Source organism: Atheta coriaria, unplaced genomic scaffold (genome assembly GCF_025399875.1).
Source record: "Atheta coriaria isolate IRGN ID8LTWV9N9 unplaced genomic scaffold, Caltech_Dcor_3.1 hic_scaffold_1_pilon, whole genome shotgun sequence".
Classification (NCBI taxonomy): domain Eukaryota; kingdom Metazoa; phylum Arthropoda; class Insecta; order Coleoptera; family Staphylinidae; genus Dalotia; species Dalotia coriaria.
The window spans coordinates 3420215-3445465 of record NW_027045443.1 but is presented as its reverse complement, the minus strand read 5'-3'; the positions used below and the strand labels follow the sequence as shown (position 1 = coordinate 3445465).

Genomic DNA, 25251 nt, shown 5'->3' with positions numbered 1-25251 from the left:
ATCGACATCGACATCGCGTCCTATTCATTCGACGAGAAAGAAACGAGAAACAAGAAACAAGTTCGCGGCCAAACGGTGGAATTAAACGCGAAAAAGAAAGAGCGAGGCAGCGAGGCGCAAAAAAGCGCTTAGCAACAAGCATCTCGCGCACCAGCTAAGCTCAAAGCTGCAACCCAAAACCGCAGAAGCGCGAGTTCATGACGCAATGCACAAATGCACAAATCCAATGCGCATCCGCGACATTTGCAGCTTTTTTGGTTGCTGTGTGAGTCATGACCAACGCACGTTTAACCACCCCACAGGAGCAGGAGCTGATGAGCTTTCCGCATTAGGGTGACATCTATACGAACAGTGGAAGAGGTGCTAGAAAAGGCGCATTTATTACCCAGCTTATTAGCCTTGGCAAGCGCGCAAATAAAACGAATCAAGCTCTCTTTTATTGATTGAAATGGGTTTTTGTGGTCGCCGCCCTCGGGCAGGCTCAGCCTCATCTCGACACTATTTATTACCGAATTGAATGAATGCAAAACCGTTATCTGCGGGCCGGTGTGGTGCGATGTGCTAACTTTCTCTCAAATTTGCAAAGAAAGAAAGAAAAACGTGTGCACATGCTCCCCGCTTTGTTAGTTTCTCTTTTTTTAGCTTAGCTCGGCTCGTCTCCTTTTTTCGCGACCATATTTAACGTCGCCAACTACCCACGGCCACTCCGTGAGTAAGTAAGACGCAATGAGAACAAAGACGACGCTAAAGACGTGCCGTCAATTTGCCGGACTAGATGGAACTTTCCAATTCGAATTTGATTGTTTCTCAGGCAATTTCGGAGTGTAATTGCCGGAAACCGCCATGTTAAAAATGCATTCAAAATATATCAGCAATATTGTAATAGCATTAATTATTTTATTAATATTTAAAATATTCAACTATGTTTATAATATAGAAAGTGTTCCACGAAAACAACACAAACGATAAGTCCAAACAAACATACGTTCCGATGGAACACATTGCATATTAGTGTAATATTGTTAATTAATTACTTTATGAATGCGCAATATCGTCTGGTTGCAATTTGTATCCGCTATTGTATATTATTATGTGTCACCGCAACCAAGGAAACAAACCAGAATAACATCCAACGCGCATGCGCGCTAGCGCAAACCCTCACTAACCCCCACCTCACGTCTATTGGCCAATATTTACATTGAACGAACCTCACTATCGATCTACGTTTGATTTCACTGGTGGAAACATAACCGTAATTGTTTCAGTAATTGCATATTCGTATTTACATTGTTACATTTTAGTTCACTTACATCAGCATCACATTATTCATTTGTTTCGAATCGATTATTCATTTATCTAGCTGCAAATGTAATGTAATAATAGAATTAATCTTATATCATGGATACACAAAAGGTTAAATTGAACGTTTAACAGTGTTTGTATGTACAATGCGCTGAACCAAACTTTAGAATATTGCAGTGATGTCTTTCGTCATTATTGCGCATGTGCAGTAGCGTATATTAATACAGCAATCATTTGATTATCACAGTTTTGTAATACACCATGAGACTGTAAAGAATGGCTAAAGTAGGTATACCTTCAAGCAACAAATCACAAAATTTCCAGGTGCCTTGAACAACAATTACGTGAGATATAATTAATAATTGCTGGACAACCAAGAGAGTGACTTGAAGATGTGTTGTATGTACGTGTGTGTGTGTGTGTGTGTGTTAATAGTATTTTTGTCTTTCCAATTAGCGAATTCTGTTGCACTTAATTTCGGCTCGTTGAGTTTCGAAGGACGGCATAATGTAAACTACCCGTACGTAAGAAAGCGCACAAATGAATGAATCGTCGATCATATTTCTTCTACCAGAATGTGGTGAATAGTACGAATACAACCTTGCAGTAACAGTTACACTCGTCGCATGCCTAAAATTAGCGTTAATGGATATTTCAATATCGTACGAAGAAGCGCTAGACTGTTAAAAATGATTCCAAATTTGAGCCAATCTCTACCTTTGCATTGTCGTCGAGTAGAAGTTGGCCAAGCACCTCGTTTTCTTAATGTCTATCTAATATATTTATCAGTTATATCAGTTAACTACACGTAATTAGGTTGTCGATCAATGTGTGTAAGCAATTCATCGATAAGTTAAGTTGAAACCGTTAACTTTTGTCCGAATCAATTCAATATAATAACAAATTTCTCTCTCTCTAGCTAAAATTTCAAGTAATAAAAATATTTACATTTCCTTTGTTGCTTTGTTCATTTGTTTTCATTTATATGACTAATAGTAATCTTTGTTTGTACATTCACTTAGGTATTAGGTGTGTGTTTGGAATAGTCCTGCGCTGGTGTGACATTTGCAGGCGTTTCACGTTATCCTTGACGGAGTTCCGTTCGTGCTATTATTTCTACGTTTTCTCTTTTCGAGCTTTGTGTTATAGTCACAGCTGGGCACCTGTCGTCGTTCTCGCGTTACGCGCGACTTGCCGCTGTTTGCGTTTTTGATTTTCGGCCGAGTTGTAGCTGTGGATGCATTAAGCGCGTCGCAAATATCGGCAAATAATTGCAATAACGCGGCAATTTTGTGGGCCGAGCGAAGGTTCGCGCGAGACGCAACTTTCTAAAATAAAAAACATCAGAAATCTCGCGATCGTTGCTAAAATGTTACCGACAAATGTCGAAATTGCAAAAGCACACTGTTTCGTGGTGCACCATGCACGCCATCGGCGATGCACCTCGCTCCCCGCTCCGCACTTCGCTCATTTAGGAAATATTTGCGCGTGGCTCATACAGGGTGACGCTGTAATCAGTTCTCCAGCCTAAAGAACCATCATTATTCCATCACCCGTAATTGTAAAGCAAAGAGTAATTTATCAAAACTTCCCTAGCGTGTACTCTGTACCATCATGCAAAATCACGTTCACCCTGTATCAGATTTTCGGCGGACTCATTGCGGCGGTTTCTTGTCTCCGGGCGCTCGTTAGCTAAGTGCATGAGTACGAAGGGAAACTTAAAGCACCGTTACTCGGCGCTCAGGCGCGAACATAGTCTTCATCGGCCGTTGCAGTGGTGCTCGTTCCTAGAATGCGTGCTGCAAACGCCTGCATTCCTTCTATGAGCCCCCGATGCACGAAAACCACACGCGAGGCTTGTGCCGAGGCCCGAATAACCTGACTTGACCCATAAAGGTCTTTAAACTGTGAGCGCAATAAAAGGACCAAACAGGTTCTGGCGAAAAGGCAGAGATCGTGCGTGGCGTAATGCGAGAACGACGCCGCATGTGAATATCAGCTTGACATCATGCAATGGAGCTTTTAAGTCAAACGCTAAATTGTGAATTCAAGTGTTATCTCTTTATATTCTCTCTAATCCTCCTGACTGGTACGGTGCTCGTTACCAAGCCGAATCTGCTCCTTCTGGTCGTCGTCCACATCAGCATCTAGCTGATCGAAACTGTCGTGGTTCTTGTAAATCGCGGCCGTGATCTTCGGCTTGTCGCGATCTTCGAGTTTCTGTAGAGGTTCATCATTCACATATCCCGCATAGGTAGGATACCCGTACGAACCATTGTCGTAACCTTGCTGATTGCCATAGGCGTAGCTTTGGTTAGACAAACTTTGGTTGGATTGTGTGAGGCCCGTCTTGCATGGTAAGCGTTCCGGTGTTCTGTGCTTCGGAGATGTGGTCTCTGGGTAAAACTTTTCATCACCTTCCAGTAATTCATCATCAAATCTAAAAGCAGACCATTATTATCAATTTACGTTTAGAAATTAAGTTGCAAACCGTTCGGGTGGTTGGTGTATGAGAGCACACTGCTCCCCACCTGCAATACCGGGTGTTTTGTTGCAATTGGGTCCACCTCGTCGGCCTCCCTGCTGTACCTCCACAACGAAAACTCCGTCACGTGCACTCGGGGAATATTTCATGGTAGTCTCCCTGCTGTCCTCCTCGATGTCCTGAAAATATTCAACAGCTCTATTAGTTGCATAGACCTAGAATCCAGACATAGAACATCGATAAGAACACCGGAATCAACGACACGCACTTCATCAATTTAGTATATAGGGTGAGGTAAAACACACATATCGACAAACAGTGATCTGTCGCACAGAAACGACAAAAAAACACAACGAAAAATGAGTATGTGTACAAACGAAGACAACAAAATGAAGACTGTTTGATTGCTCGTACATTTCGCTCCTCTGTTTCTACAATAAGATGGTTATTCTTCAGTGTCATAGTTATGATACTTCCATTTGTCGTTGCGTGATTCCGATGCGTGCCGCTGCTTTTGATGCCGTTGACGATTTCCCCGTCGCAGAGTTCCTCGGTGTTTATGTGGGTCTCACCGTACTGCAAAACAAATTATACCCAAACATTTAATTTCCATCCGAAGTTGTCCACGAAAATGAATGATGCAAGGATATTTGACAGATTGTTTGATGATTCTCCATTTACATCTACATCTACATCAACCACATGGTTGATTGCAACGAGGATGGACCCGCCTCTTTCGCCGGCTTTCTTTCGACCGCGATAGTTTTAGAAGCGGGGCTCGTGCATGCCCTCCCGGATGCGCGCATAATTTTACCGTTATAATTAGTCTCCGAGTCCAATTAATTACCCACCGATACGGGCTGTACGAATTCGCAAACAGACAGCATAAATAATGCATTAAAGAGTGTACGAATCGAGAAAACCAGAGCGGTGCATACATTTCTTTTATTCCGCATTAAACCGAAATCGTTTTATTAATCTGTGGCGATAAATAAATGGCCGAGATAGCGAAAATCGATTCGCACGTCTCTGAAATTCCGCGTCGTCCGTTCCGTTTGATTTATGATTCTTTGGCGTTAGCAGAAGAAATCAAATTTCAAAAATTAATGGATAAATATTGGTCGAGTTTATTATTTTTGTGAAACAAGCAATGCTGGCTAATAAACCAATGTCCGAAGTTAATATTTCAGAGCAGAACGCAAGAACGCTTAGTCAACACGTTATTATTAGATTTTTTGTTTAGATACTGAAGTTTGCAAGTTCGCGGTCGGCGTCTCGCTATTCTCTTTCATTTCTGCGCTGGCTCGATAAGATTGCCTGTTTGTTTTCTCTTGCGCTATTTAGTTACGTGCGTTGATTTGCTTCGATTTCTGTGAATTTCGGCGCGCGGCTTTTGCTAGCTTTGCATTTTTCGCACGTGCTATGCCGGCATAATCATAAATTGCCGGACAATAGACGCTATTCAAACTCACACTTGCCGGATGCAGCGTAGAAAATGTTATCTGAGCTTTGTTTCAGCGCAAATATTTATGGTTTGAAAGTTGCCGATTTGTTTGGGAATACATTTTATACATACACTAGGAAACAGCATTCGCAGTGCTATTGAAATGAAATTAAAGCATTAAAAGCGCGCCGAAAACAGTTTGGGATATGAACAGTTGAATAATGGTCCAACGAAAAAGTAGTGTTGCATGAAGGACAATTGGACTTTGTGCATTGTTGAGTTTTGGCGCGCCCGCGCCGAAATTCACCCGCCCGACCGCCGACTAATTCGCTGTGGTGTGAATAAACCCGGGGCCCGACCGAGTGCATCCAGTTTTTGTAAGCATAGAAATGCACCGAGTGCACACTCTATTAAGCTGCTCGCCCATCGAATTTTAAACAAAAATTTAAGAACCAGACGCAAGCAGACAATGCACTAAGGAGACGAGCGTCGCTCGGGTGTGAGTGGTGTACTTACCTATGGAAACGTGGGCATCATTACGCGATATTTCGTACAATTTGTGACTGGGAACCACATGCATGACTTTCATTAATTTTGAATTAAGCTGTGCTTTGTCTTCTCGGCCGGTGATCTTCTTAGTTTCTTGCGGACGTCCCAACTTGTCTTCGTACGCATGCATTCGCTTTAAATTAACATCGACAGATCGCTCAGGTCTGAGATTTGCAATGATTTAATCTGGTTCTTAAAGGTTTGCTAAACTCGGGGCTACGGGTGTGTCATTTTTGAAACGCTTTCCAATTGCCTGGAATCAATCGAAGTTTTGAGAATGCATAATAAAATAAAAATGTAGAAAAAAAACGAGGATAAAGGAAGAAATTGCTTTTGAGTGCGCATACATTTTTCGATCAAATCGTGAATGTGTAAGCGGCTAGACGATTCGGTCGTCGTTGTATTTATTTATTTTTTTTAAATAAAGCCAAGGTCTTTCGCACAATTGCACTCGCACAACACACAGCAACATTTTAAGGCTGTTTAGCAGCAGTAAACAGTGCGGCATTTAGCCGTGCTTCAATTTGCGATCAAATGTTTGATAAACAAAAATATTTGTAACACGCAGTAGTCAAAAATATTTACACCGTAAATTATCACCAAGCGCAGATTTGTGTAAATACGGTCCTGTATGAAAAAGATCCAAAAAGTGAACAAGTGAGCGAGTTGGCGAGTTAAAATTTGCAAATAACATTTAGCAGACGAATGAATGTAATGTACACATAGTTTAGTGCCGAAACCTTTGGAAAAGTGCAACGTTTCGAATTGAGGTCACCAAATGCATCCAAGGCCACCGGATCACGGCGCAGCGATTCTTTTTTCTCTCCTGCTTATTTGTTTTGCGCATGTGTTTCTCGTCGCGTATGCATAATACGTGTTTTGTGAGTTTCGCACAAACCTCCTACTTGTTTTCGCTTCTTTGGCGAAGAGTGCGTTTCGGCCCCAATGTTAATGTGTCAATTTATGGTTATGGCCTGCTAAATAAAAACGCACCAGTCAAATACAAAATTCCAAATTAGCAGCTCGAAATTTCATCATGGCGGTGTGGCTCAGATAATAAGCATAATAAAAGTGCGATGCGCCAACGCATATCGCGAAATAGAAAAGCGGGTGCGAGGAGGCGCGGTGGACGGGTTGAGCGCGCGTCGCGAGAGCATCGAAAATGTTCGGAAGGTCTTTGGCCGGGCATTCACTCCCCGAAAAAGTTCGCGCACACGGGTCGCCAACCACCATCAGTGCGATGCACATGCACGTGATGCATCCATCTAACCGAAACTGTCAATTTCAGCGCTCTTTCCAGCAGATTCCAGACCGAAAAAAAAGATGGCGTCGCTTGTCCCCGCAAATTTCATGTGTTTAGTCATAGAATTCCGTTAGGTATGTGACAATGTCGAGTCGTAATTTTGAAAGGTCGGGTTGGAAATTGCCTCAAACCCCAGAACCTCAAATGGCAAAAAAGATCGCGTGTGGTGGCGTCGCGCGCCCCACATCAAAACCTTGCCGGATGGACGGCGAATAAAAGAAAAACGTCCATTGCCGGCTGTGAACGGCGTGCATTAATATGCGCTTAGCCCCTTTAAACTCCCGGCGGGCATATTCACGTAATACGCACGTAATTCGTAATAGCGTTCCATCATCGTACCTGTTACGTGTTACGCCAACTCGTTCGTCCGGTGCGAGAAATAACGCGAATTATGAGCGAAAATTTGTTTAACTTGACCAGAAATGAGATTTCACCAAGCGTTTAGCGTGCTTCAACACTTTTGCTAATTATTATGATTTTATTCACGGGTACGGAAAGCAATCAGCTAACAAAGACTTTGTGACAGCCACGCGCGCGGAAAATCTTCCGCATAAATTTGAAATTTGATTAAAGCACTATTAGGTTTCAAGGACGCAGGATGTGTTAAGAAGGTGGAAACCGCAGTGGTGAGGTAATATGAGTCTCCCTACCGGCGTCAAAGATCACGTCCTCGCATCGGCAGTGATAGTTCAATTTTCTAAGTGACTAACTTGCCCCCGAGCGACCTAAGCCGACTCTGGCAAACGTCTTTCTTCGTTCTCATCGATTCCACCCACCGGTGCCGCAGTCGGGAAATTTCACGTTTTAATTGTTTATGTAAAACAAACTGGTGCAAACTAGCGGAATGCTGTGAAAAGCGGAAGACCTTTAAGTATTTGAATTTCATCGTTTCATCGACTGAGACGCGGGGGCAGCCGCCGTGGTTTGCGTACCTTTGAACCGAGCGGCGGCCGGGGACCTGCCCCGCAACTGAACTGAACTCAACTTCCACCCGATGGTCCTGAGTAAAGTTCACTGAATGCGGCAGCTTCGCACGGATGCGAACATTTCAATTTGAATAGACTACAGATAGAGGCATCATTTCCTAAGTATTTGGGCGAAATGGAGCCTTGGCTCACCGCCGCATAGTTTTCCCATTCGGCCTCTGATGCCTCCATCCCTCTGACCGCCTTCGCCCGCCGTCTTTAACCAAGATCCGCCCGATTTTTTTTATTTATCTCCACTGAAAGGTGAGTTATGCCGCCAAGATTCGAACAAATCATTTTGATGCGCCCGAACATTTAAACGTCACGAGTTAGGTGTTTCCAAACCGATTACGTTCGAACTTTTGGCGTTTTCTAGCCGGAGTCGAAACTTTCGGTTCTTCCAAATTTCGAAGATAAACGACCTGTAAAACCCTCATCAGATCCACTCTACAAACCTATCTAAATCTCTCCACCATTCTAACCCAGCAGCTATTACAGAATAAACCGGTACATATTGTTACCAACTGATTTAAAACTGAATCTTGTATCCCCTGATGAATATCCTTGTCAGTCCGTCCAAAAATACAACGCACATCAGTTTGCTGGTACGCATAGTCAACCAGTCAAGGACAATGTGGAAAGGCCGGGCCGGGGACAAGGAGCACTGCCAAAACAGAGCAAACCGCCAAAGAAGCGAACTATGAAGCAACGACCTAAGTTCGCTAACCACGCGATCTGCGCATGTCAGGGGAGCTGAACGATGCCTCGGCGGATAGAAGTCTCCACGAAGGAAAGGGTTATTGACTTCCAAAGTCCACTGAATGCAACAACGGCCAACGAAAATGTGGGCACGCAAAAAAAGCATTTCGGCGATGCGCACACTCGCCTCCTCAACACAAAGGGGTTTACGTCATACACATTATGTTCTTGGTGAAACACGAAATGTTGATCTCCGGTTGAAATTTCGCGAATCATCGAAATGCTAATTGCGTGCTGGAGCGAAAACGCGCAAACAATTTGCATTTAATATTTAATAAGAAATGTAAATATGTGGATGTGTAGAGACCCGAAATGAAGGGTGCCCAAGGCCAACAATTTATGCACATGTCAAACGCTGTGCCATTCTCATTATTCCATTACTCATTGGCGTCTGTGCGAAGAACGAGACGAAGAAAAGCGACAGCAAGTTTGGCGCTTCGGCCAACAATTTCGTTCGTCACGTTCCTTTTGTTTAGTTGGCCTGTAAGATGAACTTTCTAAAGTACATAAATTTTGCGCTAATGTTTGCGCAAAACACGCGTTGTTTTTCATGCTCAAACTTTTCAAAAAATCAACATTTTGGGGTATTATATGTTTAAAATGGAAGTCTGACATAGTCAACTCGTACAACTTGTTCGTCCGCTGGGTTGCATACCATCGCAACATATTTTTGAAACTTTTTAGCGAAAAATTAGCTATTCAGACCGAAATAACTATAATTAGCCTAATGAAATGCTTTTGATAGTGTTGAATAGCGTTTGGGCAATCGACATTAATGACACTAATGAAAGTAACGACAATTAGGCAATTACCTTGTCGCCATTGAGAAGATGCGAATGTAACGGTCTGTCGTTACTCTCGACGCTGCTATCTCGATGCACCACGCCATCGTAGTTCATACAATTTCTCCGTCGCTTGTATCGTTTCCACAGGATCCTGCCAAAAAACAAGCGTTAGTAGCTACAAAAAGCAAATAAGCAAATAAAACCAAAGGAAAAACGAAACAAAGAACAATCACTGGAATATGTCCACGAGAAAGCTCAAACAATCGTTTAGGTAGGTGGCAGTTTGCTTCTTTGTTCGCCTCCTCCGTCGTGTGTTGGTCGATTTGCAATTTTCAGAACCGTCGGCTTTAATGTCTTCGGGCTTGAGCCCGTGTTTATGGATGCACCGGAAAAATGATCTTGGTTCCGACTCGTTTCGCGCACAATTTCATCGTTCTCGGCCACAATTCGAAGCGATAAATAACACTGTCTCTACTGTCTGCCACGTGCGAAAAACAAAACAGGACTAAAATAAACATCGCCTTGTATTTGTTAGTCATTACCACAATCCATAAACACCTTGGTGTTTGTGGGCACTTGGATTAAATGTGACAAAACTGAAAAATAAAGCCGTTCTGGCTGGTTACTGCTCTTGTCACGTCCCGCCACGCTCGCGCGCGTTGATAAGTGTGAAAATACGAAAAAAAAAACGGCGCAGGAGAAAAGGGAAAATTAAGAAAACTTACCTAATTGTAAAACCGGTCGCTAGTATAATTACCAACGGGATTAGTGTGGCGAAGCATGCCAGGAATAACGTTTGAATTTCATTAAGACCTGGAACAGAGAAAAAGCCAGCGCAGTTTTACTCATTTATACTCATTCTTCGAATCCAGCTGCTGCGGCCCGCAAAATGCGAGGCGTTTTCTACGTTTTAACATTCATTAGCCTCATATTATATTGTTTCAAACAGAAAAGTTTGCCTGTCAAGGCGATGTCTGAAAGCCGGCGCCCGGCGCATTCGCCATATTTTGTAGCGCGCATTCAAAAAATATAAAAAAAGGAACACATATTTCAGTATTAATTATGTGAATACGTGGGTGGTGGTTTATGTGGGTGAAGGTTTTTCTGCTATTTTTATACGCGCCAAGTTGGAAGTTTAAAAAGAGCGCAAAGAGAACGTAAAAGCGCCGTCTCGCATTGTAAATGTGGCATAAATAAATAATTAATTGCGTGGGACGGAAGCACGTCGATGGATGTGCGCTGGATGCGGCGTTAAACTAATATGAAATATCCTTGAAAACCGAAGATTAAATTCATTGTGATGAGCGTCGTTTTGTCGTCGGCGGCCGGCCCACTCGCCGTTTCGTCAAACACAATAAAAATATTTCTCGACCGACCGACGAGAAGCGGGAGGCGGCAGCAGCGACTACTTATTGGGATTTCCACGCACGTTTCCTACTTCCTTTTGCTCGCACTCCTTTTTATTTCCGCCGCCGCTTGTACTTTCTCAAACGCGCTTCTGCGTCTTCTAACTTAACGTTTATTTTTTTGTTTTCGGCTTTTTGTGCGCTCGTGGCCGCAATATATCGGCGCAAAATCGAGCCGGCCGCCCCTGGCGGCAAATAACGTGCCATTTATTTTTGCCACCCCCGTCGACGCGTCGCGATACATACGAAGGGGTAAAATCCTTCCAGGAATAAATGCGCGGAACGTTCTAGTCTTTGTAAAACTAAGCACATTTTGTAACATTTTAGAGATAATTGTAGTTTCGAATATATTAGCAGTCCGGTAGGTATTGGAATCAAAACCGCATGCTAGGCGACTCAATCAGGAGAGGCAAAACATAACAGCAGGAAGAAAGGAAGCTCATAAGCTCCAGATTCCCGAGAACGTGGTTAATCTCATCAATTCCACCGGATCTGATGGAACCGCGTAACCACAAGATGGTATTAGGTTCAACTCCTACCTGCTTCCGCTTCGCCGTCCTCGATGTAATACCCCGTTCCATTGAACGGCGGTTCCCGAAGGCGGGGGGTGATCACCGTGCCGTTGGTGAAGGTCGGAGTGGATCCGGGTATGAAGCGGTACTGTTCCGGGGGTAGAGTTGCGTTGGGCGCCACCGGCACATAAGGCAACTTCGTCGTGGTGGTCACCAGCGATGATGTTGTCGTAGCCCGCGCTTCACCGCCCACGCGCGCGCCCCCCAGCAGCAGGAAACCGCCGGTGACGTTGGCTAACGTTGGGGGAGTCGCGCCCAGCGGCAGGGTGAGATTCCCCGTGGTGGCATTCATTCTCTACAGGATCAAATCTCCATTGGTATTCAACGCTCAACAAAATACTCGTGTTTCTGAAAAAGAGAATGTCGAGCAACGCAATTATTGCGAATTAATCAGTGCACAATTTCCAATCGCTTGCGTGCGTCATGCTCGTTGGTTGTCAACGCGGCGCTCATCGCTTGTCAGTGGGCGTTAATGAGCGCGACATTGATATGATGCATGCGGCGATGGCAGGATGGCAGATAACTGATACATGAAGGTGGGCGGATGGGGGTGCGAAGCCCATTTTGGTCCCGCTAATGGGGTAAACAGGTAAACACCGACAAGAGATACTCGAGCGTTCGGTTTCGCATTCAAAACATTTTCTCGCATCAGCTTTTAAAGTAGGTGCGCGCCCGGCTGCTCCCCAAAGGAAAAAAAGAAGCGAGAAAAAACAGGACGGCGCTGAAATAAGATAGAAGGAAGCCGTCGTGAGAGACGGACGGCTTTTCACTTAAACGACATGAAACACGAAATCGAAGAGTACGCGAAGAGACGCGCACAAAAAACGCATGATTGATCGACTAAACACTGCCGTCGAGTTTAATCAAACAATGCCGGCTGCCGGGAGGATAATACAAAAGATGAAAGAACCTGGGGATTGAAGACGAAGCAGTTACATGAAGTTACACAAAGAATTATCAACAATTGGAGAGAATGCACTGGTCATAATCAAAGGTTTTGTGTCGAAATGGAGAGTTTACAATACAAGGGCGGCAACAACATGAAATCTACTAGTTGTGACTAAGGTCTTACCTTGGAGGAAGCAGCGATGCGCGGTGCACGATAACAATCTCGGTTGGATTATTAGTTGGTCCTTGGAAGTGTGCTTTGCAGCGATGTAAATAATCCACGCGGGTTACTTAACATCGCGTACGCACGACGAGCTGTGGTGCGTGCCGCGCGAAATATTTACTAGCTCGGTGCGGCAGCGACTGCAACTGCCACCGGCCACCCCTTTTCGGCGACGCCGGATCGCGGAGACAACGCAGGGAACGCGCGATGACGGGGGCAGCGCGGCTGGACGATCGAGCGAGACGAGGCGAGCCGTCGACACACCTCTGGATGCTGCGAACGACTGCGGCGTCGCACATGCATCGCCATTGATTGCGTGCTGCCGCCGCCGATGCCGCCACCGCGCGCAGAGAAGGGCCAAGCGATGCTCGCTTGCCCTATTGCTCTCGCAGCGGCAGCGGCGGCGGCGTCTCTGAGGCCACGGAACCGAGGATTGGGAGGGGCGGCGAACACGGGGACACGGGTGGAAAATTCCGAAATCAAACGCACCTCTCTCTCGGGCTGACTAACTGGCGCTCAACTTTCTATTGCTGTGACATAACGAATTGCAGGACTACAGAAAGAGGGCTTGCACACATGGATCTAAAATTCTACGCATCTAACGGCCAGCTTCTGCTGCTTCAGAATTTCATCGATTGGCTGTATCGCAGCCGCGTGCGGCGGTCATCACTTCCGCCGCTGCTGGTGCAGTTGCTGACACCAGAGTGAACGCTGCGCATTCCCACGGTTGCCGTGGAGTCTGTGAAACTGCTATCGCGCGTCACCTGCAACCCTGCGCTTTCTTCCGTGCGAGTATACTTCTCGAAACTAGCGAAAGACTTCGGCTTCTCGGCGTAATCCTGCACCGGTAGGGTCTTGGCTCGTTTCCGCAAAGTTGACCTACGCTTTTCCGCATTGAACCTCTGTAGTAAATCCATCAGCTGATGACGATCATCTGCAGGTAGTATCGATGTAACTTCATTTAAAATCTGAGAATGGAAACATAAATTCGCATATTATAAATGGAACGTGTAAAGAACCTTCACTCACGTTCATTTTTTGCATGGACAAGAGCGTCTGCACAATGTCACCGTTACATCTGTGGTCTCCGTTGCGGTGGACTTGTTGAAAAATTAACGTCATCGGGCTAGAGTCCCGCAGGACGCAATACCACGGCACGTTGCAGGGCTCGCCTTTGTTCTCATTTCTATAACCTGAAAAATTAATCACCTTGTTTAACACACCTACAATTAAAATTTACTCGGTGCGAGTTTAACACCTGCTTTCCCCTAATTACACTCACAATTTTTCAGCAACGTGCAGAAATAGCTGCGATGGCCTAACGTTTCAAAATTCAAATCCTCCTTGGTGTCAATACCGTTCAAATTGTTCAAATTGAGATTTATATTGAGATTATTGTTCAAATTATCGATGTTATCATTGTGATCATCTTCCGGGGGTTGGGGAACTGACATGACGTGTCTGATAACTTTCCCCCGCTTCGGAACAAAGACAACTCGAACTGGTTGGTCCCGAATAGCCTCCAGGAAATCTTTCGCCCATATCCATTTTTTGGATACGCAATCAACTAAAGCCTCTGCTGGTGTAACGCGTTCTTCGTTTACAAGGCGATTGTAGAGCAATAGGGCATCCACCTCATCGCATTGTGCCCTTTTTCTGATATTTTCCAAAAACCACGCGTTTCCGTGTGAAGTCACAAACAGGATATTGAGATATGGACGCAAGAGAGGCGCTAGCAATCGTTTGTTTTGATCCAACGCACGATATAACCATTTAAGAACCACTTTCACAAAATCTACCTCATCAGCGATGGGTTCGTTAGCCCTTCGGATTATCTCTACCAGTTTGGCTACGCATGATTCAAACCCAGTCGCTAATTTCCGACGCACCTTACCTGAGGGATTAGTCTTCAGAAAATGCTCTTTTGCCTGTCGTAAGAGAATAACTATGATGTAGACCAGATCATGTGAGGCATCCATCTGACACATGGTGGCTGTACTGCATTGTTCATCCCCGTCATCAGGGGGGACTATGCGATTGTTATGGACAGCCAGTGCGGCTTGGAACAACAACGCCAAGAATTCAATCTGACGTGCTGTGTACTGCGTATATGCTACGCTGGTACGGGAACCAGCAAAACAGAACCGACGCCCTCGTGTTGAAGTAGGCGGTAGAAGGCTATCAATGAGCTCCTTCCACTTATGCAATAGCAAAAGCTCCAACTCCTGGGACAGGATATACCTTTCATATTCTTGTGTATTGTTGTGGGCTAAACTAAGGTGGTAGAACTGTACTAGGAGCGTGGCAACTCTCCTAGATTCATAGATATAGTCATCCTCACAGAGGTGACCCGGGTTTACCAGAAGATTTGCTCCTGAATAGAAGTAATTAGGAAAGCGTTGTATTTTTAATGCATGCACCATGTGATCAAGGATCTTTAGAATATGTGTTGATAACATCCTCGGGGACCAATTAAGAATCAAGCGCGTGGGATTTGTAAAGTCCTTTTCAAGTTCATACAATAATGCTGTTTTGAAGATGTAGGAATTTAGGATTCTGTAGGTGTACTGTAAAGAAATCACAACGTAAGCAATTGCTATCTACTATTGCTATCTAAATTTTCCACCCTACTTGATATTTCTGATGCCGGGCACTTTCTTCATAAATCTCATCTAAGATGCGTTCGCTCAGCTTGAATATGTTGGACACCGCGCTATTTTTGCTATAGTTCCACATCAGCAGTTCCTCCGCAGCAGGGAACCGCACTTGCCACGCTGAAGATTGCACCCCATAACCGACCAGATAAGCGCCCTATGTGAAAGAACACATTAGCAATATTTTTGGTGTTTAACAGCTGGGTTCTGACCATTTGTCCTGCCTCATTGTACAACAAAGAATCCGGATGACCTAAAGGAACGCGTCCTGGGAAGTCAGTCGATGCAGGCCACGCATCACTCTCGATTCCTATCAACAATCGGACATTCATGCTTGTCGAAGACAAAGCTGGCGACAAAAATTCCAGTCTAATACGAATACCACCCGGTTCGTCTACGATCGCCAACCGGAAGTCCCGCGGATCAGGAAATCGTGGTGTGCTGCCATCTAGGCGAACATAACCTTGGTTATGATTCATGTCCTAACCTCTCTAACTTATCTAACTTACTGCCTCCGAAATAAACGTGTTCCTCTGGCGCACGACGGAGAATCTGCCGCAGGGTAAACGCATCGACCACTTTACCAGGAGACGCGCACAATATGGACTCGTCCAGCTCGTTGGGCACCATCGACATGTCACTGGCAGCCGCCGTTGCCAACAGCTCGACGTATTTTGCTTGAATCTTGTCTCTTTGAGGAGACAATACAAAATTAAATCGGTTTGCAAATGCTTGGCGTTTGAAGTGTTTTGTACGCACCGACGCAGGTAGCCCTCGTTGTTCGTGAAGATGCCCCAGTTCTTCATCATCTGGGGGTGGGCCCGCACGCGCGCGTATCCTTTGGGAAAATCCGGATCGTTTTCGACGATCGCGTACGCCGGCGGACTGTCGCCGTCGTACAACGTCGGCGTCGATAAATTATCCAATCGCAATAAATATTGCAGACTCGTCGTTTCTACCTGCGTGCATACACAAATTCATGTTTTATTGTATCCACCACCACCGCTTGAACATTCACGACTTTGGCGACTTAGTTACGGGCGTTTTTTTTTTTGTTTTCTGCAGTGCTGAATTAAACATAAAAAATCACACCACAGCAGGTGAAGTGGAGGGCGGGAGTGCAGAGGAAAGGACGGTTGAGGGGGCGGCACGCCGGAGTGTGCAAAATGTAAATTTGCTCCGCGCGCAGCGAAGCAGCTACAACACATCTATCGGCACTCACGTTGTTCTCATGTAAATGAATCAAATATTTACTGGCGAAATTCGGATCGATTATTCCGACGCCGCACACCAATCTCTGAATCAATCTCTCCACCACTGAAATAGCCAGGGGCAGCTTATCCTCGTCCACGTGTCCTGTATCAATATTTTGGTTGCATTAAAACACATTTTCATCTTGCGCGCATATTTAGCGCGCTTATTTTCATTAATTACATAATTAAAACAAACCGAATGAGCGTTTTGTTGTTGAGTACTTTTTAATTGAGTAATTAAAACAACAATTCGACTTTCTGGCCTTGGTAATGATTTTATCGGCGGATATGTTTTTGTGGTCATTATGGTAACATGAAGACGTTCACAGTTGACCTGTACACCTGTCCAAGTAGTCGGTAATAATTATCGACGATTTAATAAAATTTTAATTCTTATTCTATTGGAATTTCGTCGAAATTCGTGGAACGCGAAGTATTCGACTGTCGTACGCTCGATATTTAGATTCCTAATGACAGGAGAGCGTTCTTCTTGCCTTTTTATTTTGTACACTGCATGCATTACAATATTTTAATGTTTTAATTGATATTTATAAAATTTAGTGCTTTATGAGAATTTCAGTGATAAGAAATAATAAATACCGCAAACTATTATGCATTAATGGCTGCCATAAGCCCGGAATAAACAAATATGTTATCGCGAAAACAGTTTAATTTTTCCATCACTTCCATTAGTTTTTCCACAACATTCCTACGTCATGCGAACGCAATGCACACTTAAAATGTGCATAAAATTAGAATAAAAATGCTTGTATACAAAGAACGGGCGAAAACTCCAACTCCACAATGATCAGTTTGCAACAGTTGATGCTCAGCGTGATGCTCGTGACGCGGTTACATCACCGCCGGCGGAAAATAGCGTGACATGTCACTCGCTCTTCCTGAACTGCGCAGAATTGCAAACTTTTCACGTCCGTCACGTGACAGAATTGAATTAAATTTAATGTGAGTTTTCTGCGCGACTTTAATCGAATTATAAATAAGTGAAACTACTTTGACAACGAGTTGTACATCATAATTACGACGCACAAATGAAGCTTACTTTTCGAAGGCATTTCGTCCAGCTTGCGTTCGAAGAGGAAATTCAAATTCTGCAACTGCTCGGAGTAGAACTTCAGTTTGCAGTTGTGCAGGACAAGATCGTCGAGACGCGGGAGGTTTTTGCGCGTCTTGCGTGCGACGCTGTCTTTACGGCGCAACATCATGAAGTTTTCGTTTGTAAAAAAGTTTCGCGGTGAAATTTCTCGCAAACTCACATCGCGCGCGCCAGTTGAAAGTTCATGCGTTCGCGCACCTGAGCATGGGTGTAACTTATCGTCATTGATGCGAAGGCTAGAACCGGTAGAAGCGAACTACGAACACCGCCGGCCATCCGATACACCTAGACTACTCGATGTGCTACTGCTGGAAGTGCATGCGACCGTAGAGCGGGGTGACGGCGGCGGGCGAATAGAAACGGAGTAATTACCTGCGCCGGCAATAGCGGCGGATTCGCGCGCCGCACCTGTGCGAGGCTGCCCCGCAACACGCGCCGCCACGATGACAACAAGCGCGGCGGCGTGCGCCGCACACGATCACAACATTCCTTATGAATTTTTATGCATTCCAGATACAAAATCAATGCCACCGCATGCCGGAGACGCTCACCGAATCTAATTACAGTCACATGCTGTCATTACCAGCGCCCAAAACGCAAAAAACGCAAAAATTTAGTTCCAGCCTAAATAAATCCTTAATATTTTGAATGAACGAGTTGTTTGATTGTTGCATGCCGGTGGCTTTCAGACAATATTGATTCAAAGTTTGTGCTTCATGTGTCTCTGGTGACCCAAATTACGGCTCAAGGCTACTCAAGTAATCACTTTCCGGTGTCCAAAAACTGATGGGCTACCCATGTTTCGATTGGCTGGACATCGAAAACAAATTTCCCAATCAACAGGGTATTAGATATTTCGAAAAGAAAAAACACGTCCTCCTGCTACTCGAGAGAAGTAGTATTTACAAAACCATTAGTGCATAATGTCCTGATATTTATTTAAGCGACAGGCACGATCATCGATCTGTTTCAACTTCTTCAACTCTTCGGCGGTGCACTTTAGATGTGCGCGCGTGTTTTATTTCTTTATTTTCTTGCGTGCGAGAGCGGCGCGTGTGTTGCCTTATTCACATTCAATCTTCGATTTGCTGAGGGTGGAAACGCGGGTTTTGTCAGGTTTATGGCTTGAATGTTTACATTATTATCGTGCTTTCTTGTTTACCGCATAGAAGGTAATCAATTTATAAAAAGCAAAGGTGTGCAACTGTAATTAAATCGAGTATTATTTGTAGGTGAATGTTTTGTTTTCGATTTGATTCATGATTGCGGTATTAGGAAGTATCGGAAGTAGTCGGTATTTGTTTTGCGTTTTAACTTTATAAGCCCTTAACACGCACGGGAAATAAACGAGGACGGTCTATAACACAAAACACAAACAAATCAATCCATAGAATATGTGAATTAGTTTGCAAAGCCACTTCTTTTTCATTCCAGCCAAGAAAAGTTTAATTTTCTTGTCATTTTTCTGCAGCACATCGGTTTTTTCTCATCAATTCTTCCAATTATTCAAGATTAAATTACTTTCCTTTGGCAAAATTTTAAATCCAGTTTAAATTAACGCAAATTATTCATTTTCCTTATGATAGCATCATCGCCGACTGCAATTTTGTCTTGAATAGCACACAAATCAATAATTTATTATTTAGATTTTAGTCATTTGCTGGCTAGTGTTTATTCATCCGCAAGTTTTCCGTCTGATGTATTCATTAGTGCGCGCAATGTTTTCCTTCGGCCCATTTTCATTTGCATTCATGGTTTTTATTACACGCTCTAGCAGCAGTCAGGGAAAACGAGTTGTAATGAGATCCGACGTCACAACAACATGCAGAAACAGGCTGGCGTCCATTTTGAGGAAAATATCGTGCATTTTTTATGTCATTTCGCTAAACGTGCCGCAGTAAATACAGCAAACGCTTAAATTTTTCAGCGGAACCTATTATTACCCGCTTCGATTGTCTCCCGAAGCACAACTTCTTACAAACGACAACGCCTTTGATTAAAATGCTGTAATCATTGAAATTGCCCGCCAATTAGAGCCTTGCGCCAGAATGCACTTCTCGGCGACGTTTCAAGGCGACGCACCCCGCAACCGCGGTGATGATAAAAAATTGATACACAAAAAACTAACCTTGCTTACTAATTCACCTTCGCGTTTCATTTGTCATCGAGGAAAATCGATGTTTCTTCAAAGTGATGCATGCTTGGTCGAAATGGACGAAATTGAAAACATTCAATGTTATTGGTTAATAAACGCTTAATCGCTATCGAAATTGCATTTTAATCGCAAGCAGCAATGATTGCGATAGCGTTTTCACGTTGTAACGAAAAGCGGTTTTCGTCATATACGCTCGACGCAGAATCCAATGCTGAGGTTTCGTAGTAATGACCGCATGTGAATAGAACGGAAGTGCGAGCATACGTTTCGACATCCGGTTTTTTGGACGAGGGACAATTCGTCGTCATTAATTCACGATGTTTCAATCAGCTGGAGGAGACAAAACTTAGAATATGTTCGAATTAAATTTTGTTTACTTTTCGGTAATTATCGTTGAATTATTGATGCTAATTGAAATCGATTGTGTCCGATTTCTTGGCCGCTGATTTTTACCCAAAAAAATGCTGAAAATAATTCATTGCAGGGATAACAAAGCGCGTGTAAGCGGCGATTTACGATTTTATCGTTTTCATTCCATCGATCCGCCACGAACTTTGACGCTGAACTGTTTACAAACATTGTGGCGATACGCATCTACTAGTACTATATTCATCAATATAGTGTTGTTTCGGTATAAAGAAATATAGAAAAATGACACAAGGTATTCATGTATTTAAAGTATTGCAATACTAAAGCGGCGTGTAGGGGTTTCTGCGATTTGGGCAAAACCTAAGGAAGTCCAACCCCTGATGTTGCTCAATCTTGGTGTTCGCAAGAATGCAAGAGTATGAACCATGCATTGCAGAAGCAGCCGTATTGCTCTTGAACACACAAAGTACAAGTAACACAGTAAAAAAGTGAAAGCGTTTCTATTTTCACTGAAAACTCGAGCAAATATCAAGTTCGCATGGCGTCCGTTAAGCGGCTCTATTAAGTATTGAAACGATTCTTCCATCGTCACAAAGTGTACATTACCACCTCAGCGGCACTCAATTCGTAATTACAAATAGATCATAATTAGTTTTAATGATCGCATTGGTGGCATTTCTGTCGTGTGCGTTCGTTTTTTTTCCAAACTTATTTCGATAGGTTAACATCGATAGCGTTAATTACCACATTCGATCAATCGAAGCAACTAGGCGCTACTCCCACAGCGCGTTATTATACACGAATAAATTATTTACACTTTCTGTCATGACGTGCGTCTTAAAGTGAAATTATTTAGTTATTTAGTTGTATAGTTCCTTCCTTGCATAACTAACTGGGTGTAGAGTCGATAATCTAAATAATCTCACTCATTGATCATTTATCTGCGCATGCTTCATTTTAAATTTGATTAGAATTTGCGTTGCAAGGTTTTAATAATGACCTTGAACCGGCCCAATCTATTTTCATCAAAACTTTGCTAATCTAACAATTTTCGCTGTATATAATTGAAATTTATTGCGTTATGTGTTAAAAACGCTCCGCAATTAATATATATTGCTATTGTTGACGTTTCTTAATACTAATATGCGCAATCTGCTTGAGAAATGTAGCTGCAAGAAGCTCAAAGCCAATTAAACATTGTTTCAGTAAATATTTATTTTCATTTACGCAATTTACGCAAGGATTAAACATGAAAACGTTATTTCACGATAGGCAACCCAGCATACTTCGAATGTTTACCTTTTTCAGCTTGTTTATTTAATATTGTTGTTTATTTTATCGAATTCCGTGTTTTCAAGCAAAAAACGTAGTGTTTGGGTTAGTTTTGTGAAATTTGCACAACGCGTGTGCTAAAAATGTTTTTCACGTTTTCTGTGAATGAATTTCGACTCGAAAAAAAGTCGTAAACGTGCCGGCGCTTTGCACTCCTAGTTTGTTTACGCCGCGCATTATTTGCAATTGAACGCGCAATGATTAATGTTCAATTAATTGATAATAATACACTTCGACTACTTGCTACACGCTCTACACTAAACATGCTAGACTTTTCAACTCAGCGCACTCAGCGTACAGCATGTCCTTGTTATTTCTATAAACAGTTAACATCTGCTACGGAACGAATTGAATTTCGCGCATTTCGGGGACGTATTGTATGCTGGTAAGATGCAGGGAGCAAACGAGCGAATTCTGGACTTCGACTCCGCCATATTTTGATGTTGAGGAAGCTGGTGCTGGCGGCGGGCGATTAGCGATCAATGATTAATTAACGCAAACTAATAGCGCAATGCGAAAACAATATCAACTTTTTTGCCCGCACGCTTGTTTACTTAATATCGTTTAATTTGGCGTAGCGGATGTGTATTATGTAGCATTTTCTAAAATAAATAAAAATTATAAACAAGATGACTGCGCATTGCTGGACATTTGATACTTTAGTGCAGTTTTTATGCGATATTACAGTAGATATTTATAATTAAATCGTTCTTACTCACATTACGTGCTGTTTATCAGATCTTTAAGTAAACAAACGCGTTTTCGCGCGTCCATGGGACAAACGATGACGCCTTTAACGAATTGCATTATAATTTGCGACAATTATCACTTATGTTCGTTGAACATACAAACTGAAAGTGGTTGCTGTAAAAACACCCCTTTTGTCAGTATTTTTTCTGACAGATACAAATATATTTAGCTAAAAATTATTCATCTACACATCAAAATTTCCCCTTTAGGACACAAATACACAAATTCTACGTGCTGAAAATATTCATCTGGCCTATTCATTCATATTAGTCAATAATAATTATAATAGTAACAATAATTCGAAAGTTTTGTATTTGAATAATTCCAGTTTGAAGTGCAAGTTATTATTGCGCATGCGTGGTGCTCGCGCGCGCGACGAAGTCCGGCGCAGATCGCCGCATCGCCGCCAGTGCTAGCTGGTACTCGGTGCGAGCGTGTTTTCGCGCCCGTCCTTGCAACGTCCTCAGCGGTCGCGCATCTGAGATCCGACGCACGTTGCTGCAGGAGTCCTGCTGCGGAGAAAGCATCCACGCGTGGGGCCCTACAACGATCACACCCACGAAGGGTGGCAACCCATCTAACGCGCTGGACGCAACGATGAGCTTATAACATCGCGCCGCGAGTTTGTCAGCTTGTCACCTGATCAGCGCAGCCACTGCTTGTGTAAACGCAGTTAGAGACATGCACACCCTATGGTTGACGAGCAGATTGCTCTCGCGTGCATTGTGGAACGGCATCGCTAACCTTTCCATCGCTGCCGACCCCAACCTGCACAAGCGGAACGAACTGCATCTTGTGAGTGCAGTCTGTGGGTTTTCCAAGGAGAATACGCGCACGCAGCGGCTCATCAACGGGCAATTCGGTGATGATGCGTGGTTCGTTCAACGCACGAAGTCTTCGGATATTTTAGGTCAATATTTAATCAAAATTATCAATATTTTACTTACTTACTTGCATTTTTTTATATTTTAGGGGTGGCAGATGGCGTCGGAGGGTGGCGTGCATACGGCATTGACCCCGGCGAGTTTTCCCTGCATCTGATGCGCACCTGCGAGCGCATCATCCGTCTGGGGCGGTTCGCACCCCATGATCCCTCGGATCTGTTAGCGAAAAGTTACTATGAATTGTTACATCATAAAAAACCCATTTTAGGTAAGCTCTGTTCCAATAATAGATCTCGTTATGCATGAAAAACGAAAATAATTCAAGCATCATGCATGCAAACACAATAAATTGTCGAAAATCGCTTATTTTTCAATGTTTTTCAACGTATTGTCCACGCAGGTAGTAGTACAGCGTGCGTCGTGATATTGAACAAAGAAAACAGCACGCTTTATACAGCCAACATCGGCGATAGCGGTTTCATGGTGGTGCGGAATGGCCGCGTCATTCACAAGTCCGAAGAGCAGCAACATTACTTCAATACGCCGTTTCAATTATCTGTAGCGCCGCCTGGATACCAAGCGGAGGTGCTTTCCGATCAGCCAGATTCAGCAATGACGGATAATTTCCCCGTTGAGGACGGCGACGTCATTCTGCTGGCCACAGACGGCGTTTTTGATAATCTACCGCGTACTATGCTCGTCAACGAAATGACTAAAGTAAGAAATTGCAATAATTTCGTTGTAAAACATGTGTTATGATATGGCTTTGTGGTTTATAGTGTCAGGGCGAGCGCTGCGCAGTCAGATTACAAACCGTAGCGAATTCTATAGCGTGGATGGCGAGGAATTTGTCCTTTGACGAAACATTCATTTCACCCTTCGCTGAAAATGCGTTTGCCAACGGAATCAACACTATAGGTAACTTAATTTGCATAAAATTTAATTATTTGCGCATCAAAATGATCTAGAAACAATTATTCTTACTGCCAAAAAAAAAAACTTTACAATACGTTGATTTTTATCTTTCTGGGTGAATTTTAGGTGGAAAACCTGACGATATAACCGTAATCCTTGCAACAGTGGCAATATAAAACCAGTAGCGGCAGGAAACACCCGCAAATCATGGTCCGCTGTCTCAGTAATTATCATTGATATGTTCGACACTCCTCATACACGTGCGCTTTATCCTGATAGACTTTATTAATATTATTATTATTTTTTATTTTGAAATTTGTCTAGATCATTATACACAATTATTTTTTGCTCATTTTGTTCATATACTTGTACTTGTTAGGGTGCCATTGATTTGGTGAGTTGCATCAACTGAAACTGAAACGGAACACACGCTGAACGACTTAATGTATGCAATATTTTGTTTTGTTTTGTTATGTTGAGTAATTTTACGAGTCCTGTTAAAATAGTTGTACTGTGCGTATCCTAAGACAACCAAAACGCAACTCATTTATCTCCGTACACACATATAGCTTGTAATCGATGTAATTTGTCTCTAGTCGTTTCGCACACTGATCGGCAATAATGTGTATCACGAACGAAAACGCAAAGACTGCCAACACTTTTTCAATGTGGTTCTTTTTATATAGAAAACGAGCAATTTAAGCACAGTTGCCTTGGATTTTTCAATTTTATATTATCGTAAAAACAAGAAAAGCGTTCGTTGACAGTTGGCGAGTCACATACGAATGAATTGGCGTCATTTTTAAAGTTTTGTGTGTTGTTACGTGCCGGTTTTGATTTAACAGTGTGATGAAGAAACCAAATACTTTTCAATGTCTTATACTTTCATCATGCATGCATTATATTAATTAAAGTAGTGAAACGAAGACGAAAACCAGTTGATACCTAATATTTAGGTGTTGGCGCCGAATTCTCGCAAATTAGTTATATTTTCTCGATTATTTTTTTGTGAATACTTACGTTTAATGATGTAATAAACGAATGAATAGTTGTTTTCAAAATACGATTCTGATTTTGTATGCAGACAGCTGTGGAAACAATTGAAAAAGTTTGTTGTGAGGGTTGCATTTACTGTTAAGTGCGC

The 25251-nt window shown here is 43.2% G+C and overlaps 3 protein-coding genes across 4 annotated transcripts; 1 reads left to right on the top strand and 2 right to left on the bottom strand.

Annotated features, from left to right (window-relative positions):
• Window positions 1-877: 877 nt before the first annotated feature.
• LOC135789447 (uncharacterized) lies at window positions 878-13062 on the bottom strand. Of its 2 annotated transcripts, none has more exons than XM_065299288.1 (7): window positions 12643-13062; window positions 11538-11918; window positions 10318-10405; window positions 9620-9743; window positions 4202-4363; window positions 3794-3966; window positions 878-3742 (listed from the first exon to the last, which is right to left on the bottom strand). In XM_065299288.1, the coding sequence occupies exons 2-7, from the start codon at window positions 11860-11862 to the stop codon at window positions 3376-3378; spliced, it is 1239 nt and encodes a 412-aa protein (XP_065155360.1). In that variant the 5' UTR covers window positions 11863-11918; window positions 12643-13062; the 3' UTR covers window positions 878-3375. The 2 variants fall into 2 exon arrangements, with proteins under 2 accessions (XP_065155360.1, XP_065155369.1); XM_065299297.1 differs by having other exon boundaries at window positions 4265-4363.
• Window positions 13063-13191: 129 nt separating this feature from the next.
• On the bottom strand, window positions 13192-18006 carry LOC135789439 (uncharacterized). Its single transcript, XM_065299276.1, has 9 exons — window positions 17649-18006; window positions 16558-16691; window positions 16095-16294; window positions 15845-16026; window positions 15548-15783; window positions 15313-15492; window positions 13964-15248; window positions 13711-13874; window positions 13192-13649 (listed from the first exon to the last, which is right to left on the bottom strand). The coding sequence occupies exons 1-9, from the start codon at window positions 17809-17811 to the stop codon at window positions 13302-13304; spliced, it is 2892 nt and encodes a 963-aa protein (XP_065155348.1). The 5' UTR covers window positions 17812-18006; the 3' UTR covers window positions 13192-13301.
• Window positions 18007-22703: 4697 nt separating this feature from the next.
• On the top strand, window positions 22704-25168 carry LOC135791808 (protein phosphatase PTC7 homolog). Its single transcript, XM_065302353.1, has 5 exons — window positions 22704-23218; window positions 23281-23460; window positions 23593-23909; window positions 23972-24110; window positions 24234-25168. The coding sequence occupies exons 1-5, from the start codon at window positions 22990-22992 to the stop codon at window positions 24281-24283; spliced, it is 915 nt and encodes a 304-aa protein (XP_065158425.1). The 5' UTR covers window positions 22704-22989; the 3' UTR covers window positions 24284-25168.
• The last annotated feature ends 83 nt before the right edge of the window (window positions 25169-25251 follow it).